Source organism: Gopherus flavomarginatus, chromosome 2 (assembly GCF_025201925.1).
Source record: "Gopherus flavomarginatus isolate rGopFla2 chromosome 2, rGopFla2.mat.asm, whole genome shotgun sequence".
NCBI lineage: Eukaryota > Metazoa > Chordata > Testudines > Testudinidae > Gopherus > Gopherus flavomarginatus.
In genome coordinates this window covers 268,006,367-268,029,088 of record NC_066618.1, presented here as the reverse complement: position 1 = coordinate 268,029,088, position 22,722 = coordinate 268,006,367, and the positions used below count along the sequence as shown (strand labels likewise).

At 41.0% G+C, this 22,722-nt stretch overlaps 1 protein-coding gene across 1 annotated transcript in view; it reads left to right on the top strand.

The window, feature by feature from the left end:
* Positions 1-22,722, top strand: part of ANGPT1 (angiopoietin 1) — a 212,683-nt gene that overhangs the window by 179,447 nt on the left and 10,514 nt on the right. Inside the window, exon 8 of the mRNA XM_050941004.1 lies at positions 20,289-20,419. Coding sequence (XP_050796961.1) covers positions 20,289-20,419 — 131 coding nt within the window. The remainder of the gene's footprint in view (positions 1-20,288; positions 20,420-22,722) is intronic.

Genomic DNA, 22,722 nt, shown 5'->3' with positions numbered 1-22,722 from the left:
GGTGGGAAGAACACCACAACAGCCCAGCACTGTGCCATTTAATTTCAGAAAAGGAAACTATGCAAAAATGAGGAGGTAAGTTAAACAGAAATTAAAAGGTACAGTGACTAGAGTGAAATCCCTGCAAGCTGCGTGGACACTTTTTAAAGACACCATAATAGAGGCCCAACTTAAATGTATACCCCAAATTAAAAACACACAGTAAAAGAACTGAAAAAGAGCCACTGTGGCTTAACAACCATGTAAAATAAGCAGTGAGAGATAAAAAGGCACCTTTTAAGAAGTGGAAGTCAATTCTTAGTCTGGTAAATAGAAAGGAGCATAAACACTTCCAAATTAAGTGTAAAAATGTAATAAGAAAAGCCAAAAAGGAGTTTGAAGAATGGCTAGCCAAAAACTCAAAAGATAATAACAAAATGTTTTTAATTACATCAGAAGCAGGAAGTCTGCTAAACAGCCAGTGAGGCCCCTATACGATCAAGGTACCAAAGGAGCTCTTAAAGATGATAAAGTCATTGCAGAGAAACTAAATGAATTCTTTACTTTAGTCTTCAAGGCTGAGGATGTTAGGGAGATTCCCAAACCTGAGCAATCCTTTGTAGATGACAAATTGAAGGAATTGTCAGAGATTGAAGTGTCACTAGAGGAGGTTTTGGAATTAATTGATAAACATAACAGTAACAAGTCACCAGGACCAGATGGCAATCACCCAAGAGTTCTACAAGTTTCAAATTTCAAAGAAATTGCAGAACTATTAACTATGGTTTTTAACCTGTCCTTTAAATCAGCTTCTGTACCCAATGACTGGAAAATAGCTAATTATCACCAATATTTAAAAAGAGCTTGTAGAGATTCAAGACTTACTGGCACGGCACCTCCTGCTGGTTGTCTTGGGAATTAGCTCTTCCAGCCTGAAGACCCTCTGCAGAACTAATCATGGAAATGGATCAGAGGGGTAGTCGTGTTAATCTGTATCCATAAAAACAACGAGGAGTCTGGTTGCACCTTAAAGACGAACAGATTTATTTGGGCATAAGCTTTTGTGGGTAAAAGAACCACTTCTTCAGAACATAGAAGAAGTGTTTTTTTACCCATGAAAGCTTATGCCCAAATAAATCTGTTCGTCTTTAAGGTGCCACCAGACTCCTCATTGTTTTTATAGAATAAGGAGGCATTGAATATTTAAGGGCTACCAACAAATGAAAGGAAGAAATGTCTTGTACCATAAATCATCCATTCTCCTTCAACAGAAATAATTGTTTAGTCTGATAGCATAAACTGGTGTGCTTGTGATTGTTACATCACAGGCAAGGCTCATAATACTGCAGCCACGTGCTTGTACAAAATGAGACAATTTCTTTACTAGTTATCGTTATTTAACATTGATATTGTGGTAGCACTAAAATAAAACCTCATTGTGCCTATCACAATGCTATTTAAACTGGTGAAATAAGTTGGAATTCTGAGTCACAGCTTCTACAAGGTCATGACCTGAGTTTTTAGGGGGGAAATAATATGAAAAGCTCAAGCTGAACCCTGTTGGCCTGGCCAGGGTGGCACCAGCAAAGAGCTTGGACCATAAATGGGTGACAGTCAGTGAACCTTTCACTCCTATGTGACTGTTTATCAGCCACAAATGACGCTGAGGGAGTTGAAATATGTTTAACAGTCTGTTTGTATTTTTCTACAGAGGTCTTAGTGTCACATAACTCATTTTGGCATTTTTTAAACTAAATTTTTCATTTAGAAACCCAAGAAAACACTGAAGCCAGTATTTATTTTTTCAGATGACTATAAACATGTCACAGAAATGCCCTGCATATTTCTGTCAATTTTACAATAATTGTTACCTTATTCTAGATAGTTGGCATTTGAATTAAAGTAGAACAACAGAAGGAGATGCCAGAGGAGGTACTCAGCATCTCACAGGATTGAGCTGCTAATGATTGGCTCAAACCATGCTTCTTCCCCTTTTACTTTCTCTTGTGCACATGTTTTCAGCACACAGAGAATTCAAAACGTCCTCTTAGTCCCTCAAATTCATTAGCAGGAGGGCAAATGCTAAGGTGTTTAATTAAGGCTTTTCACTCTATCGTTTCCTGTCCTCACTGTGTCATAGGGCATTATCCTGTAACCTTAGTCACACAAGTAGTCACTTTGATGCCAACTGAATGGCTCACCTGAGTAAGGCCTACTCATATAAGCAAGACAAACATAATCCGTATTTGATGCTGAAAACAAGTACACTTAGGCACTTGCTTAATTTTAAGCATGTACCTTACATATTTTGCTGAATCAGGGCCATAGACATCTTTGTCATACAAGAGGTAGAGAGGAGGTAAATCGCTCTCTCTCTCTTTCTCTCTCTCTCTCTCTCTCCAGGCTAACTTCACATCAAAATAATAACACCCAAAGCAGTAGCTCTGGTCAGAATGAGATTATGACACAGTTGTGTTGATCTGAACACAACCTTACATTTCAGCAGCTTCTTCATTTCACACCAGCTCAATGAAATGGTTCTTTAACATCCCTTTATTAAAAGCTTATTTTTGTCATTAGTCTGAGCACACAGTAATGAAAGCCTAGCCCACTAGCCAAGCTACTATAAATTTACAAACTCTGAAGTGGCTTTTTCATCCAGAGTATGAGGCTAAGATTTGGGTTTTAAAAGAAAATCCCAAATGAAGATATAATTTTGGAAACAATAGTCTGAAAAAATGTTTTCCTTTGAGATGTACCCAGTGGGAAGCACATATCTCCTGACACAGATCCCACCATAAATCTTGAAAATCTCATGGAGAACCGAAAATATTTATTTTAATGTGTTATTCATTAAACTATTTCTTTAAATCTTAGTCTGTTGGCAGCCACAATCTCATTCCAATCCAGCCACATTATAGCAATGCTGTAGCATGATTTGAGAAGGCCATTAGGTCATTAACACTGGATAAATTTCAAAAAAAGAATCTGCAAATGCCCAAAGGAACATAATTGTAAAACACAATTACACTATTAAAGCAGAAGAATTCTGAAGTATAAACAATCCAAAAGAGATTAATGAAAATTTAATTTTATGTCGTTTTCAAGTTGTTCAATAATAGTTCATTTCTTTACATTCATGTTTTTTATAGGCAAGAAACACAAATCTTTTAGTGCTGCCTTAGACATAGCTTCAATTAGCTATTGAGTCAATGGAAATTTGGGAAAATGGGTTATTTTAATCTGGATTATGTGTCCTACGTGATATTTAAATAATTTTCTAACAACGATTACAGATGACACTCACCATTACATGTAGGAAAAAAACATTTCATCCACATTTAAGGGTTGATCCTGTGATCTGGTGTGCCTCCTCAACTCCCATTGAAGTCAGTGGGCCTGATTCTTCACTGCCTTGCAGCCCATATAATCATTTACACCTGTGTGAAATGGGTAAACATCTCTCCCTGATCAGAACTACAGCACTTTACACCTATGTTGAACAGGTATAAATGACTACACAAGATGAAAGCCAACAAAGAATCAAGCTCAATGGAATTGAGGTTGCGCAACACCTTTCAGGAGATTAGCAGTATATTGCAGGATTGGGAATTGCCACATGTTTTATCCAGAGCCTTAGGAATCTTAAAAAGCGATCTAATCTACAGTATTATTCCATGTCGCCGCCTGATCTTTTGCACTGTTATCTCTGTCCAGCCTCTCACACCTGCTTCTCACAACTGGCTCTCACAATAAACTAAATATCTCTAAACTCCTCTGTAGTCCTCAACTCCATTTTCAGCAGGCAGGCTTGTCTGAGGATTAGACATCCTGCAGTCTGATTTGTGAGCTAAGGTGTTATCGCGATCATGTAACTTCACAGAAGTGGTCCAATATTAAGGGGGCCAGAATCAATTAAAACTTCATTTCAGTTTCCATAGTGTAAAAATCCCCACAAGGTAGGTCAAAGCCTAAGGATAATGATTTATTTGCAGCCAGTGTGCAGGTTTCTGCTGCGCTGGTTCAAGGTTTTATTGAATCGTTCAAGTAATAGGAGTTAATGTTCCACTAAACAGGTGAGAAAAAACACCGACACTATCTATTGAATATTTTTATCTGAGTTAAGAGAAGAGATTTAGCTGTTGGACCCATTCAGTTATTGCACACATTGGACACTCATTGTTAAGTCAGTGGCAGTCTTTCCACTGCTTTTAATAAACTTTGAATCAGGCCCATTGTGCAGCATATAGTGTTAGGTTCCAATTCAGATTCTAACTCAAACACACAAAGCTTCATAATAGTCATAATGTAGTTAGGTTTTTACAAGTGCGCACATACATATTTACTTGAAAGCATGATACATTAAACTGTATTTATATTATTGTTGCAATGTGCAGGACTTAACTTTACTGTAGCGACATTGCTTAGAAATAAAGCAGATAAACATTTTTCAAATTTCAAGCTTGTCATGAAAATTTTCATTTTTCAATTTCCACTAAATTTAAAGGGAAAAAACAGAAAAAAAGAGTAAAATTCTCTCTCTCTCTCTCTCTCTCTCACACACACACACACACACACACACACACACACACACACACACACACCCCACCCTGTATTTTTCAACCAACTATAGAACAGGTCAGCACTTTTCAATTTAAAAAATTGGGCAAAAAAAGGTAGGGTGATTTTTCTTTTACACTTCCCCTGTTTTTGCAACCAGCTATATTAGAGGCTCTCAACACACACATCCCACACACAGATGGAATACAAGCTGTCAGGAACACTATCCCTGATGATGCCACAGCACAACTGGCTGCTGAGCTCTGTGCCTTTATATTTACACACAACTATTTCAAATTTGATGACAATATATATCTCCAGATCAGTGGCACTGCTATGGGCACCCGCATGGCCCCACAATATGCCAATATCTTCATGGCCGACCTGGAACAACGCTTCCTCAGCTCTCGTCCACTCACGCCCCTTCTCTACCTACGCTACATTGATGACATCTTCATCATCTGGACCCATGGGAAGGAGACTCTGGAAAAATTCCACCACGATTTCAACAGCTTACACCCCACCATCAACCTCAGCGTGGACCAATCTACACGGGAGGTCCACTTTCTTGACACCACGGTGCAAATAAGTGATGGTCACATTACCACCACCCTATATCGAAAACCTACCGACCGCTATGCCTACCTTCATGCCTCCAGCTTCCATCCCGGACACATCACACGATCCATTGTCTACAGCCAAGCACTGAGGTACAACCGCATCTGCTCTAACCCCTCAGACAGAGACCAACACCTACAAAATCTCCACCAAGCATTCTCAAAACTACAATACCCGCACGAGGAAATAAGGAAACAGATCAACACAGCCAGACGTGTACCCAGAAGCCTCCTACTGCAAGACAAACCCAAGAAAGAAACCAACAGGACTCCACTGGCCATCACATACAGCCCCCAGCTAAAACCTCTCCAACGCATCATCAAGGATCTACAACCCATCCTGGACAATGATCTCACACTTTCACAGGCCTTGGGTGGCAGGCCAGTCCTTGCCCACAGACAACCTGCCAACCTGAAACATATTCTCACCAGTAATTGCACGCCGCACCATAATAACTCTAGCTCAGGAACCAATCCATGCAACAAACCTCGATGTCAACTCTGCCCACATATCTACACCAGCGACACCATCACAGGACCTAACCAGATCAGCCACACCATCACTGGTTCATTCACCTGCACATCCACCAATGTAATATATGCCATCATATGCCAGCAATGCCCCTCTGCTATGTACATCGGCCAAACTGGACAGTCTCTATGGAAAAGGATAAATGGACACAAATCAGACATTAGGAATGGCAATATACAAAAACCTGTAGGAGAGCACTTCAACCTCCCTGGCCACACTATAGCAGACCTTAAGATGGCCATCCTGCAGCAAAAAAACTTCAGGACCAGACTTCAAAGAGAAACTGCTGAGCTTCAGTTCATCTGCAAATTTGACACCATCAGCTCAGGATTGAACAAAGACTGTGAATGGCTTGCCAACTACAGAACCAGTTTCTCCTCTCTTGGTTTTCACACCTCAACTGCTAGAACAGGGACTCATCCTCCCTGATTGAACTGACCTCGTTATCTCTAGCTTGCTTGCTAGCATATATATACCTGCCCCTGGAAATTTCCACTACATGCATCTGAGGAAGTGGGTATTCACCCACGAAAGCTCATGCTCCAAAACATCTGTTAGTCTATAAGGTGCCACAGGATTCTTTGCAGCTATATTAGAGACAGGGCTTGTAGTACCATCTATTACAGGGGTCGGCAACCTCTGGCACGCAGCTTGCCAGGGTAAGCACCCTGGCCAGCTGGGCCAGTTTGTTTACCTGCCACATCCGCAGGTTCGGTTGATCATGTCTCCCACTGGCTGCGGTTCACCATTCCAGGACAATGGGGGTGGCGGGAAGCCAAGGCCAGCACATACTTCAGCCCGCACCACTTCCCACAGCCCCCGTTGGCCTGGAGCAGCGAACCGCAGCCAGTGGGAGCTGCGATCGGCTGAACCTGCAGACACGGCAGGTAAACAAACTGGTCCAGGACACCAGGGTGCTTACCCTGACGAGCCGCGTGTCAGAGGTTGCCGACCCCTGGTCTATTAAGTTGCCTGACTAAGACTGGCTCCAGCCTTTTTGCCACCCCAAGCGGTGACGGCGGCAAAGAAAAAAAAAAAGATTGAGCAGCTGCCAAAGAGGAAGCAAAGGACAAAAGGACCCGCCGCTGAATTGCCACCGCAGACCCAGACGTGCTGCCCCAACAATGGACAGACTGCTGCCCCTTTCTATTGACTGCTCCAAGCACCTGCTTCCTTTGCTGGCGTCTGGAGCCATCCCTGTGCCTGAGACTTCCCTTTATAAGACCCAGTTTTCAGTTGCTTATAATTTTGCCAAATTTTAGTCATTCAAGCTAAAATTTTCCATGCTGGGCATCTGCTGCAGGTTGAATTATTTGGGGCAATTATACTTTAGCTGTTTCCAGAAAGGTGGCTAGGAAAAAATACATTGTCTTGTCCATAATCAAAAACTCAGATGACTTTTTTTTAACCATTGTAGTTCCCCCATGGTCTGCAGCAAGGATTTGAAATGTGACCCGGGGAAGGGAGGAATTACCTTTGTGTCAGGGATATGCCTTTTTTCATCCCATGGCAAATCTACCCAAATTTGATCAAACAATAAACCATTGTAGAGATTTCTTTGATTTTAGCAGCTAAAAATCTCCCAATTCCATCTCCGCTGAGCATGCTTGAGTCCATCACAGCTCCTAGTGCTGACCACAATGCGCATAGGCCATCCCCACAGAGCAACTCACCAATCTCCATCCCAAGACTACAGGAGCTCAGAAGGACTTTCCCTGCAATGGCTGCTCTCAGCTCTTCCAGGCCTGAGTGGGGCCACACACTGGAATTGAGAACAGAAAGCCTCTCTTTGTGCTCTCTCTGACCCCCTGCTGGCACCTAGGCACCTAGGACAAGGAGCACTCTGATCTGTATGCAGAGGGGACAAAAGGTAAACCCAGTAGGAGGACAGAAAGAAGTAGATTGGGTCAACGACTCTGATGAGACTGAGACTGGGAGACTGACTGGTTGGGAGGCTGGGACTGGGTGTAATAAGGGAGACTATAAGTAGGAGGCAGAAAGGGAATTGGAAGGGGTGGGGAATGACTAGGAGTCCTTTAGGGGGGAACATGCGCACTGGATGAGGAGCTGAAGGGAGGAGAAGAGTGGGACTGGATGACTAAGAAGACTGTGACTAGAAGCCAGTGAGGGGACTGGTGCGGGTGAAAAGAGAAGCAGACCTGAAAAGGTGCTGGGATGTGGGGGGACAATGGGACTGGATGGACAAGCAGACTGGATCAAGGAGCCAAGGAGGAAGAGACTGGGGAAAGAATGTGGGAAGATTGTGTGGAGGGAAACTGAAGCTGGTTCAAGACCCAAGAGTGGGAGACTAGAACTAGGAGCCAGTAGTAGGAAAGGGAGAAACATCAGACAAGGAGCTGGGAAGGGTAAACTGGGACAGGTTAGGCAAGGAGACTGTGGCTGAGGAAGAGGAAGAGACTAGAAGGAGAAAAACTGGGACTCAAACAATGATCCTAAAGGGAGAAACTAGGACTGGCTGGTCAAGAAGACTGGGATGAGCCGCCTGAGGAGTAGAGACTAGGACTGCATATGAAAGGAGATGGGACTGGGGCAGGATCCAGGTGTGGGAAAGGACTGGGACAGAGATGGGTTGGAGGTAGCAGAGCACAAGGCATCAAGCTCAGAGGGAAAGGGCCAAAGATTCTGTGCACACCATAGCACATTCCTCTGCTGTCAGCAAATATCTGTGAAATCCACGGACAAAGTGTATGTGTCTTGTCACATCTAATCCTGGTCCATATAGAGGATGACAATCTACTATTGCTATCAGTTACTCCATTAGTTCAAGTGATAGAAGTCTGTGCAGTGGTTCTAAAGGGGATGACCATCTGGGTGTCAATATGATGCCATGTGATTGAGTGGCTTTTTTTCCCCTAGTTTACTTCTTTAAAACTCTCAGAAATTATACACCAAAAACCTGCATTAAAAGAACTTTATTAAGGTTACAAAGTCAAGCACTCAAAAATTAGGAAATGCCAGAATTAAGGTTGCCTCTGCAAACTTAATTTGCCCCCATCATGTGTACCAAAACCTTGAGGTTTTGGACAAGCTGATAAATTGAGCAATAATAAGTTGCCAGGACCAGATGATATTCACCCAAGAGTTCTGAAGGAATTCAAATATGAAATTCCAGAACTACTAACTGTGCTATGTAATCTATCATTCAAATCAGACTCTACACCACATAAATGACAAATAGCTAATGTGATGCTGGTTTTTCAAAAGGCTCCAGAGGCAATCCTTGCAATTACAGGCCAGTAAGCCTAACTTCAGTACCAGGCAAACTGTTTGAAACCCTAGTAAAGAATAGAATTATCAAACTCGTAGATGAACATGATATTTTGGGGGCTTTTGTAAAGGGAAATCATGTCTTGACAATATATCAGAATTCTTTGGGAGGTGTTGGGGGGGGGTGTTGGTCAATAAATAAGTTGATAAGGGTGAGCCAGTTGTTGTAGTGTACTTGGGCATTCAGAAAGCCTTTGACAAGACCTCTCACCAAAGGTTCTCAAGCAAAATAAGGAGTCATGAGCTAAGAAGGAAGGGGTTCTGATGAATCAGTAACTGATTAAAAGATAGGAAACAAAGAGTGGGACTCAATGGCCAGTTTTCACAATGCAAAAGTAAATAGCAGAGTCCCCCCAAGAACTGTACTGGGACCTGTGCTGTTCAACACACTCATAAATGATCTGGAAAAGGTGATGAATAATAAATTGTTGAGATTTGCAGACAATTCAAAATTATTCAAAAATTCCAAACTGACTTCAAAGAGTTACAAAGGGATCTCACTAAACTGGGTGACTGGACAACAAAATGGCAGCTAAAATTCAATGTTGATAAGTACAAAGTAAAGCACATTGGAAATCTCAGCTATACTTACAAATGGGAACTAAATAAGCTGTTACCAATCAAGAAAGAGACCTTGGAATTATCATGGATAGTTCTCTGAAAACATCCGCTCAACATGTAGCAGCAGACAAAAGCACTAATAGAATAATAGGAACCATTAGGAAATTGATATATAAGAAGACAGAAAATATGATAATGCCACTCTACAAATCCATGTTTATGCCCACTCTTTGAACACTGCATGTAGTTCTGGTTGCTCCACCTCTAAAACGATATACTAGAATTGGAAAAATTAAGGAGAAGGTCATCAAAAAATGATCAGGGATCCATATGAGGAGAGATTAAAATGACTGGGACTATTCAGCTTGGAAAAGAGATGACTGAGTGTGGGTATGACAGAGGTCTATAAAGTCATAAATAGTGTGGAGAAACTGAATAAGAAAGTGTTATTTACCCCTTCACATAACACATGCATGAACCGGGGAGTGGGGGAGGTCACCCAATGAAGTTAATGGGCAGCAGGTTTAATACACACAAAAGGAAAGGCCTCTTCACACAACACAGTGTAAACTTGTGGAACTCATTGCCAAGGAATATTCTGAAGTCCAAAAGTATAACTGTATTAAAAAAAAATTTGATAAGGTCATGGAGGATAGGTCCATCAATGGCTACTAGCCAAGAAGGTCAGGCACCGAACCTCATGCTCTGCATGTCTCTAAATCTCAGACTTGGGGAAGTGATGACTGGATCACAAGGGATGGATCACTCCAGAAAGTACCCTGTCCTGTTCACTCTCTCTCAAGCATTTGGCACTGGGCACAACTGGAAGACAGGATACTAGACTAGATGAGCCATTGATCTGACTCAGTATTGCTGTTCTTCTTATGTTTTATACACTATCATGACATCTTTAATTACATGACCACATAGTTCTTCCACAGAAATTTAAATTGTAGGGTTTACCGTGTACCATGGTCACAATTAAAAAGTCAGCATTTCCCATCAGATACCATAGTATTACCACAGTCATGCCCTACTCTAAGTATATAGAAAACTATGTTATTATTGGCACTGAGTAAATTGCTCATATGAATTTAGGTCTAATTATTTATGATAATGCTTTATACAATAGAACTAAATGTTCTGTAGTATGTTTTGTTAGAAGTAATAATTTATGATACATCACTACAAGAGTCTGCTATTAAATCTTTTCTGAGAAGTGGAAAGAGTCCATCACTTTGTTATCCCACATGCCATAGTTTTCACACACACCAAAGTGTAAATGATTGAAGTCCTACTGTATCTGATGATACAAGTAAATTTCCTTCTAATCACAAACATTTCAGGAAATTTCATGTAGCACTTTATAATGAAATAACATATACTGATTATATACAGAAACAAAGATGTAATACCAATACACGACTATTAAGAAACACATATTATTGACACAATTATGTCAATACAATTAGACGCCTGTGCTAGTGCGATAAGTACTTTTATTGTAACTAACTACAGTAACATTATTTTTTCATGCATATTGTTACTGCACAGTAACTAGAGAGCTAGTTGATACACAGGCTTTTGTGGTAAGTATCTCGGCAGTTGTCACCATTGTAAAAGTTTGCATTTGCTAACATTTACCACATGCTAATATTTGAAATTTCCAGTGGTTTCACTGTACCTAAAGTAGATAACTGTGATAATGTTTGGCAAACCTTGACAATAGGAGACAATTGGCTGCTACTGAATGAAAACCTATGGACATCACATTAACTCTACCATAGTTACAATGTATCTATATGTGTTAGCAAACTAGATTTGTGAATCTTTTTCAAACAGTTATTTCTCTCTCTGCCTAATACCAATGTACTGAAGTCAGATGAAGCGGGATTAGGCCACATATAAGTTAAATAAGAGCCCAATCCCATGCCCATTGAAACCAATGAAAGTTTTTCCATTGATTTCAATGGGTGTAGGAAGGGACCCTTAATGAGTGGACTTCAGCTATTAATAAGAATAATAAGCAAACCTCAGAAAGTTCAGCAGTTCAGTAAAGATAAGCATCAGAATGTCTGGCTACTTATCCAAACCTTGGAAACTTTTCAAGAGTAGGTTTTCTTTTGAGGTTCCCTGTGTTTTTGTGTTGAAAATCTCATGAGAACATATTTTGGCATTTTTCCTTCTTGCTCCAGCCAAAACCAAGAAGTGTAGAGGGGCGGGGGGAAATATTGTTACTTTAAATTAACCAAACTTCTTCAAACTTGGCTTTGTTTGAGTTCTGGGCAAATGGTCAGGTCAGGTTTTTTTTTAACTCGTTCATCCAGCTCTAGTGCTATCAAAACAATTAGCATCATCTTAATTTATGTACATGTTTATGTCTCTGTTTAGGGTATTGTGCATCTACAGTTTCCTGAAGGCTGCAATTTGGACGGACCACTTCCTTTGGAAACTAGTTCAGCCCACAGTACACAGTAATGCATTTTTGAAAAAGCTGTAGTTCCTGCAGAACAGGAAGTCCTTGGATATAGTCAGCACTGATTAGTAGAGCTGGTCAGAAAAATATAGGATTTTCTTTCTGTGGAAAATTTCAGATTTTCAACCAAAACTAAAAAGACTTTCACCTGAAAACCAAAACCTTTTGGGCTTCGAACAAAAAATTGAAATTTTCCACAAAAAAGTAGATACTTTTCGTTGACAATTTTGTTTAGCCAATTTGCTGTCAAAAAACTGTTTAACCAGAATTTTGTTTTTGCCCAGCACTATGCATTAGCTCAAGTCTTCCAGGCTATGTGGTGGCTGAGAGGCTAGACTGTGAGCAGACAATTCTGGTCTCCAAACAAATGTGATTGTTACAGTTCTTTAGGTACGGGCTGTTCTAATTAACCATGGAACATCAGCTTCTCTTCTAGCACTGTGATCAACTCTGAACCTAGCAATACTGTGTATTGTAGAGAACAGTTCTGGAACATGTGCACTGTAGTCTGTACTACAATTAGTAGAAGCTGTATATACTTGCTTCTTCCCTGGCCAGAATAAACATCATTTTTGTATAAGCAGTGACATAGCTACATCTGTATCCATAACAGGCCATTCAAATCCTTTTCCTGGATGTCCAATGTACAACATGCCCTAAAAAAACAAACAAAACAAAATTCCTTCTCAAGTCATTAATATAATTTCACTGTTGCACATTGCAGGCATGCATTGCCTTCCATCTGCAGGCATTATATTATCATTTTACCTTTACAGATGGCATATCCATTTCGTGACTCAGTATACTAAAGGATATAGATTGCTGTTTATATTTACTGATGGCTGGCAAATTTTGCTTGTATTAAAAGGCACAAGGGTACATATAGGGGGCTGTGCTAATGTCAAAGAATTATGTCAAACTGAACCAAGCAGCAGAGAGCAGCATGGTGGTCATTTTGCATTTTCTTTAAATAACTGTGAGAAAGAAAAATTAGTTCCATGTACTGCAGCAAGAATGTTCAGTTCCCAAATAAAAATCTGTTCAACCTGTCAGTACCTAAGATTTTATTGTTCAGATATTTTAATGTTTATAGACCTAAGATTGCTTACTGTTTGCAGAGCTCGAGTACAACTGGAATAAAATAAAGCTAAATAAAAGTTCTTCTGAACTACCATGAAAATTATTGTTTGAAGTTGGAGCAATATTGGGAATGGGCAGAATTCAGTGTCACTTGGTATTATTAAGTAATATTACTGGTTTTCTCAAACTGGGAATCAGCAGTGACTCTCTTCTGTCTTTCAGCTGGATGGTATCTTCAGTTTAGTGACCATAGCAAGAACAGCAGGAGAGGTAGTAAGATATTTTAATAATTCAAAGATGGTAAACAAATTAGAAAACCTCAAGATTTTGAGAGAACAGTGTTGATAGACATGGCTTTTGACAACTTTCACCTGATCTTCCAGTTTCTTTTCTGCTTCACTCTAATAGCTTTCTCCTTTCTGTGATGTGCACGGCTATTGTAGTTGCCCTTCCAGAATTAATGCCCCTTCCTCAGTAAATTCCTTCCTGCTAGCTTCCACATCTGTTTCTGAAATAAAATTGTGGGATTTGTTTTAGGTTTACTTACACTAGGACAACAAGGAGTCCGGTGGCACTTTAAAGACTAACAGATTTATTTGGGCATAAGCTTTCATGAGTTAAAAAACCTCACTTCTTCAGATGCAAGAAGTGAGGTTTTTTACCCATGAAAGCTTATGCCCAAATAAATCTGTTAGTCTTTAAGGTGCCACCGGACTCCTTGTTGTTTTTGTGGATACAGACTAGGATGACCAAACAGCAAATGTAAACAATCAGGATGGGGGTAGGGGGTAATAGGAACCTGTATAAGAAAAAGACCCAAAAATCTGGACTGTCCCTGTAAAATCGGGACATCTGGCCACCCTAATACAGACTAACATGGCTACCTCCTGATACTTTACACTAGGACAATTTCTGCATCCCTCACAAAGCCTGAGAAGAAGTGTTTTGCCCAGAGCAATTTAGGTAAGTTTGTGGCCAGAGTCCACCTTCTAACACAGAAAAGAGATGAAGGTGGGTCACTCGTGCAGCCAGTATTTCAGCCTACGGACAGGAGTGCCAACTTCAGTGCTCACCACCTCAAGGCAAGAGGTGCTCAGAGCCACAGGATGCTGTCAGCCCAGTACAGAGAATCACCACGGCATGATATGTGCTTATCTCCTGTGCCTGAGGCACGTTAAACTTACCAAACACACTGTGGCTGCAGCTAACTTGTGTATTTTTGGGAGAAGAATTCCAGGCAATCTAATCACTTCAAAAGGCAAAGTTTGTGGTGTAAATTTTAAATGGCTTTTCAGACTACTCTGCAGATGTTTGAGTAACACTTTTCAGATCTGCGCTTTCCACACCATATTCTTTGTTTTGGTTTCAAGTACTTGAAGATAATCAAGTTGTGTCACACAGTAGGAATGATGAAAAGCAAAACATGCTTAGGAGATTGCCTCTCGCTAGCAGTTCTGTTTATATTGACCCCAAGCTGCCAATGCACAAAATCATGTGGAAAAAATGCTGCAATTTCTAAGTAATTCCAGATAAAAGGTAACAGTTGCAGAATTTTTCAATGCCCTGACCCTGTTTACAGCACATAATATAGGAAAGTTATTGTATATGAGTTATAAGAATGAAGACTGATATTAAATGCTTGTTGGATTCTCTAAATGAATGCTAGTAGCCAGCTGTCTTTTTCATGATGGTCTTAGAATTTAATATGAAAGCTACATAGAAACAGTTAACCTAGAGTTATTATATTACAAGCTCATGTTTTCTGTTCCTGCTGGTTTGCCATACCTAATAGTTTATTTGTTGTTATTTTAATAAGATTGCACAGTCACATTAGGCTAAAGGTGTTCCTCTCTTACCTAAGCATGAAGTACGGCTTCACCCACTCTAACCCTGCCCATATCTTGGGTCTGGCTCCAGTGTGCGATGCAGCCTTTATTCTCTAGAAACTCCCTACGTGAGCAAGTGGGCAGGAGGCGGGAGTAGTCCTGGGTCTGGCATCCACACTGTGGCTGGACAGCTGTGAGGGCACCCTTTTAATTCCTCCCCTGCCCAATAGCAAGAGAGAAGGAGTTCATTCTGCCCTGGGACAGAGAAGTTAGGTCATGCCTGTTAATTTAGAATGGAGCTTAAAGGTTCAATCTAGCCCTTAGCACTTTCGTCCGAGGACTCTGAAAACCTTTATTAAGGTGGGTATACATTTCAACACCCCAGTTTTACAGCTGAGGACATTGAAATGCAGTGTGGTTAGGTGTCTTATTCCAAAGTCACACTGTGTCATTTGTGGGGTTTACAGTTCTTTAGCAGATGGAAAGGACTGTAGAAGTGGGGTTTTCCAAAGCACCTCCAAAAGCAGCAAAGAGTCCTGTGGCATCTTATAGACTAACAGATGTTTTGGAGCATGAGCTTTCGTGGGTGAATACCCACTTCGTCAGATGCATGTAGTGGAAATGTCCAGGGGCAGGTATATATATGCAGGCAAGCTAGAGATAATGAGGTAGTTCAATCAGGGAGGATGAGGCCCTGTTCCAGCAGTTGAGGTGTGAAGCACCTCCGTTATTTTTCAGCAGAAGTCAATGGACTTGTACACCTGAATCACTTGGGGGCTTTTGAAAATCTCACCTTGTAATGTTATCAGTGTTACTCGATACTGCATTACTTCAGTGATGTACTGTCAATAAATGCTAATCCCCCCTAGTATTTAACTAGCTATTTTTAAATGTAGTCTGTAGGAAATATATTATTCATGGAGCTGGCTGATCAGTGTCTTTATGATTTTGGAAATTAATACTTACTTTAAAATGGTTCCAAATGTAACCTAGAGATAGGGGAACTAACCATTTAGGGGAATATTCTGATAGCCCCATTCATTCTAAATAGTATTTTACTCCTTTGGCTCATGTGTTCATAGAATCATAGAATATCAGGGTTGGAAAGGACTTCAGGAGGTGATCTAGTCCAACCTCCTGCTCAAAGCAAGACCAATTCCCAGCTAAATCATTATGTTGTGACCCATGGACCACTTGGTGCCAACTAGTAGAGGACATAAGAGCTACAGAGATTCCTTAGGTTTGGTATTTGTATTTTCATTCACCAAAGAATATCATGTAAGGTCTTTAACGAAAGTTTGTGTCATACTGGTCCTCTTAATCATTGTAAGATATATGTACAGGTGATATTTAAGGAGTTCTGTATCTATACAAAAACTATGTTCTTAAAGCATGTAAGGTTCCACCAGCAAACAGGTACCAACATTTATATCTCTGGCTACATGCAAATTAAGTATTGTAAGCTTTATAATGGAGGCTCATTTACATACTGCGTCACATCCCCTAATAGTGGGATGTGAAAACAATATGAAAGCACACAAGAAAAAAGAAGCTACTGAGGTTATATGTGTTCGGGGGGATATCCTTTTTGCAAACTAAAACAGTATTAAGGGGACTATTTCTAAGGGATGCAGATGAACCCCCATTTACTTCTTCAGTCTGTGAAGACAAGTGGTCAAGAGGCTTGATCTTATGAGAAGGGATCATAACCAAAGTGGCTGAAAACACTGGGAAAAGAACGTGGGGGGTAGAGTATAATTAGGGATCTACCAAATTCTTGGTCCATTTTGGTCAATTTGATGGTCATAGGATTTTTAAAATTGTAAATTTCATTATTTCAGCTATTTAAATCTGAAATTGCTTGGTGTTGTAATTGCAGGGATCCTGACCCAAAAAGGAGTTGGGGAGGGGAGGGTCACAAGGTTATTGTAGGAAGAGGTGGCAGTACTGCTACCCTTACTTCTGCGCTGTTGCTGGCTGGGCAGCTGGAGAGTGGTGGCTGCTGGCTGGGAGCCTGTCTCTGAAGCCAGATCCACTGCCAGCAGCAACACAGAAGTAAGGATGGTATGGTATGGTATTGCCACCTTTACTTCTGCACTGCTTCCTGCAGAGCTGGGCCCTCAGTCAGCAGCTGCTACTCTCCATTCACCCAGCTCTGAAGGCATCAGCGCAAAAGTAAGGGTGACATGGTATGGTATTGCCACCCTTACCTCTGTAAAAGCAGCAAAGAATCCTGTGGCACCTTATAGACTAACAGACGTTTTGGAGCATGAGCTTTCGTGGGTGAATACCTACTTCTTCTACCACCTTACCTCTGTGCAGCTGCTGGCAGGGCACTGCCTTCAGAGCTGGGCGCCTGGCCAACAGCCACTGCTTTCTGGTCACTCAGTTCTGAAGGCAGTGCAGAAGTAAGAGTGGCAATACCATGACTCCCCTAAAATAACCTTGTGACACCACTGCAACTCCCTTTTGGATCAGGACCCTCAATTTGAGAAATGCTGGTCTCCCCTATGCAATCTGTATAGTATTGGGTAAAAACACAAAAAAGACCAGATTGCACAGTAGAGACCAGATTTCATGCTCCGTGATACATTTTTCATGGCCATGAATTTGGTAGGGCCCTATCTATCATATAGGAGGTAGGGGAAGGCCTTGTTAATTAAGTTTAGTCTCTAGAAAGTGTGTTATAATTTCGTTTTAACCATTTGTTTCCAATGGTCTAGCTCTTTTTCACTGGAATCTCTGTTCTTTGATAATAAACTTATTCTTGTTTGCACTGTAACTACATCTAAGTGCTGTATGCTGAGTAAAACGATGATCCTGAGCTAACTCTTACAAGCTGGGGCGTGTACTATTCCTTTGGGGATAGCGGATCTACGAGGTCTGAGAGTGTTCCATGGAACAGGTCTGAGCACCCCAGAGGGACACTTGGAGGACTTTGGGGGTTGATGTGTGCCTTTCACTGTACAGAGAGAGCAAGGTCTGCCAAGACCTAGAAGGCAGACCTTGTGTTGCCAGAAAGCTGATCCATAATGGACACACACAAGACTTCCTCACACTAAGGGAAGTTGTGTTGAGGTGTCGCACGATCCTGGAAAGTAGTACTGAATCTACTGAATCTGTAGTACTGAATATGAGACACCTGTCACATCTGCTCACTTCAGTTTTATAGTTAAGCTTTACCCTCCTCTAGCTACTAAACAAACGGAGCCATGGAAAAGTCAGCTCAAAGTGCTGAGGTCTGAATCTTGCTGAGGAGGATGTTTATAAAATATCAGCATAGGAGCATAAGCTTGTAAATAACCCTAATACCCTGCTCCTCCAAGGAAAAGCAAACCACAGACAGCTCCTATTGCTCAGTGATTTGTCTTTCTGTTGTAGTATATGTATGATTTTATTGGGACTAAGCGGGTTTATGGTGTGGTTTGTTAATAAAATGATCTGGCCAGCACTGTCTTTCCTGATTGAGGAAAACAGCATTCACTGGGGTTTTTTAACTGACATAAGCCGTCTGTGAGCTTGGTGCTGCTGCTGCACTGATTCTGGGTGGCAGTTAAAAGCAAGCTCATAGATATCATGCACTGGAGTAATTTTTCTACCAACACAACCTCAGGGAAATTTATTTTGCTCTGCAAACAATTAAGCACAACTAGCAAAATAAGTCGTCAGCATCTAGCCTACTGAATGTAGACAGCACTAATTCCAGGCTTTTAGTTGTTGATATGAAACAAAGAAATGAATGTGAGCAAAGCCAGCGCTTAGACTAAATTGCTCCAAAGCTCAGATATCCCTTGGTGAAGTACTATACTAAAGAAAAATCAGCTAATTGATACTGTGATTGAACAACAGCACAAGGCTTTGCCATTTCTGTTTCTTTGGCATTAGGTATACTTTAAATTTTGTAGGACGTTTTAGTCTTGCCTCAATTTTTTTCAGTGTTGGTACCAGAGTACGAGAGGGTATGGTACTAAAGTGAGTGAGGTAATATCTTTTATTGAACCAACTTCTGTTGGTGGAAGGTACAAACTTTCAAGCTACACATAGCTCGCCTTCAGGCCTGGGGAAGGAAGCAAAGAGTCCGAGCTAAATACAAGTTGGGACAAATTGTTGAGTAAAAGGGGTAAAGTTTGTTGGAAGTGATCACTAGAAAGGAAGTGGGCAATTGGGGGTTAGATTGTTATGCTTGATGTTAGCAATTAAGCATACCAGGCAGTGTGGTATACTACAAATTATTGTAATGAGCCATAAAACCAATGTCCTGGTTAAGCCCATAGTTTTTGCTGTCTAGCAGAATAATGAATTTAAATTCCCAGGCTCACTTTTTGAAGCTGTTTAGAACTAGTATTGAAAGATCAAAGAATCCTGTGGCACCTTATAGACTAACAGACGTTTTGGAGCATGAGCTTTCGTGGGTGAATACCCACTTCTTCAGAAGTGGGTATTCACCCACGAAAGCTCATGCTCCAAAACGTCTGTTAGTCTATAAGGTGCCACAGGATTCTTTGCTGCTTTTACAGATACAGACTAACACGGCTTCCCCTCTGATATTGAAAGATCAGATCTTATGAGAGCACTCTGAAAATGTTCACCCATGGATGATACAGCATTTTTGTCTTTTATCATTTTTCTGTGGCAGAGCAAGGAATTGAGCCCAGGTATCTGGCTAGTTCATTAACCATTGGATCATCTGTCCCTTCTAAAAATTTTGGAACTATTTCAATCCATGAAGGGGTAAAGTTTTCAGTGCAGTGCTTGGGGATAGGCAGCACCACATCCATTAACATTAATATAAAGCTAACTGGGTAGCAAAATTGTGTCATGCTAAAATATACACCCAACTCTAGATATACTGAGTAGTACCTTATTCTTCAAACACTCACAATTCTTACAGTTCACTGAGTCACAGTGAATTGTACCTCACTTTGCAATTAGTCTCATTGAAATTACTGGGGAAATTTGCAGCTTAAGGTACTAGTCAGCATGAGTAAGAGAGAGGGATAAAATTGGGCCCTGTAAGAACAATGCCACCACGTGAATCCATACCTTCTTTTCGCCTTGCTCTCTCCCTTCACTCATCTTTCTATCCCTTTCCCCCTCTCCTCTCTGTCTCTCTCTTCACCCTCTCCTCCTTTTTCCAGTTTAGATAATTTGTAATGAGTTTTGGTCAGTGACAGAATTTATGCCCTAGTGAAGTTATGTTGAAATACTCTGGATTTCTTCATCTTACCTCTGAAACAACAAATGTATTGAGCCAAAACCCAAGACATTTGTGAGGTTTCTGTAACCTTCAATGTGTACATCACCGCAGAAGCCAATCCCAGTATTATTGTTACCTTTAGTGATATGACTGTTTGCTTTGACTATTTCAGGCTGTATCTAAAAGGACACATGGGAACAGCAGGAAAGCAGAGCAGCCTGATCTTACATGGCGCTGATTTCAGTACTAAAGATGCCGATAATGACAACTGCATGTGCAAATGTGCTCTCATGCTAACCGGAGGTAAGCACAGTCCCACGAAGGCATTCTATAAATTTTAATCCGCTGTGTATTTCTAAACTGACCATGATGAAGCAACTTTGGGGAGAGAGAAAGATGATGTGCACTGCTGTGTGAAACTCCTTGTGAGGTTGTTATTATGGGCATTGTGGTTGTACCCCTAGTTCCCTGGCAGGTGCTGTAGAAACACAGAGCTTCACTCTGGCATCCAAAAGTTTACAGTATAATTTGAAACAAGCTGCAACAAGTGGTGTCAAACAATAGAGGGGAAAGGGGGAAGGAAAATGAGAGAAAGGGTGACGGAGGTGAGAGTTTGTGGAAGGAAGAGGAGGAGAAGGAAGAGGTTAAGGGTGTGGGGAAGGAGGGAGATCAGAAATGGGAGGGAGAGAGGGCTTTTTAGAGATGAGAAGATGAGAGACAGAACAATTCAGGGAAGAGAGGAGATGGAGGGAAACAGAAGAAAAGAAAATGCTGGAGGAAAAGCCTATCAAGATATTAAGGCCTGGTTTACCCCCAAGTTTTGCACTGGTATAACTGTTTCAGTTTAGCGGTGTGATCTTTTAACTTAAATAGTGCTACTGATACAACCCCTAGTAGGGGTATATCATAGTGGTATAAAGGTGACAAACTGCTGTAGTTTATTTCCCTTCCCATACAGGAATATTTATACTGGTATACAGAATTTGGGGCAATGCAGACTGAAGCAGGAGGAATGCTCTTCTTTCCCAAGCTGCTGCTCTGGGGAGCTAGTTATTTTGGCTTGTGTGGCAGGTCAGTCTTCCCTACTAAGCGTAGGCTATGTCTACCCTGGCACTTATGTTTGTAAAACTTTTGTTAGTCAGGGGTGTGAACAAACAGACCCGACAGTCGTACGTTTCACTGACAAAAGCACCAGTGTGGACAGTGCTATGTTGGCAGGAGATGCTCTCCCACCAACATAAGTGCCGCCGCTCGTTGGGGGTGATTTAATTATGCCAACAAAAGAGCTCTCTCCCCTCAGCATAGAGCAGCTAGACGGGAGGCCCTACAGCAGGGCAGCTGCAGCAGTACAGTTGTGCCACTGTAAGGTCTGTAGTGCAGACATAGCCTTAGTCTGCTAGTAGAGCTCTCATTCCACAGGGCTCTGAAAGACACAGGTATATTCCACTGCATCAGGTCTATAAATTAACTGAAAAATCTCTCTGTCATCTAAGGGTATGTCTACACTATAAAATTAAGTTGACCTAAGTTATGCTGGCATACAGCCACCGCAGTAACTAAATTAAAGATACTTTTGAATGTCCACATTACGCTCCTTATGTCAGCGATGTGCGTCCTCACCAAGAGCGACTTAACTGTCAGTGTGGTGCATCGTGGAACGGCTTCTGAAAGGCAGCAGTAGTAGTTAGATTGGTTACAGCTACATTTTAGTGTGGACACTTACAGAGTTAGGTCGATGTATGCTACCTTACATCGACCTACCTCTGTTGCGGAGTCCAGGGCTAAAAATACTGGAGAGGCAAATGAAAGGAGGGAGTGGGAAAGAGGTGAACTGCCAGAGTAAAGTTCAAATAGGAAAAAAGCAAAGAAATGCAATTAGTCTTCAGGGATAATTTAATCAGTTTTACAAGATTGTTTGAGTAATTTATTGTTTTATAAAAGAGTCAAGACCTCAAAATCACAAATTCTTTTTTCTCTTAATCTCCAAATTTTTCACCCTGTTAAATTTCTCCTTACACTTTCTACTGCATTTTCCCAATGACGCTGATTTTCTCGCTCCTTGAGAAATACCAATTAAATCTTTCAAAACAGGAACGTTCAATAGATTGATTCCAATTTTATGTCACAACAAAAGGGCAGAGTAAGAAAAGTGAATGTGATGACAGTTTGTTAAAAAAAACTCTCTGTCAAAAACTAGGGATTGAATATTGTCAAGCCCTCTGTTGTTTTTGGCAGCCACACAGACAGCATTTTAATTATGAATTATATGAAATCTACAGTTAGGTTTCTGACTATCTTGAGAGCTTTGGGGATCCTGTAACCCCTGTGAGATGAACCCAATATATTTGTGTCAGGAATAAAGACTGAAATAAACTGCAGACAAAGTTTGTGAGATGGTTATAGTCAAGGCTGAAAATAAAAATTTAAAGAACACCCATGTGGCTCTCTCAGTGATCTCATTAGCTGCCACTTTCCATCTGGTCCACATCAAAAGTGTTATCCCAAAAAATACTGTGCAGCAGCCTCATCGGAAGAATTAATTCAGATGTCACCTGCTCTTAGGGGCTGTGCTATGTTTATGGATCCTACTTCAGTTGATCTTGGGG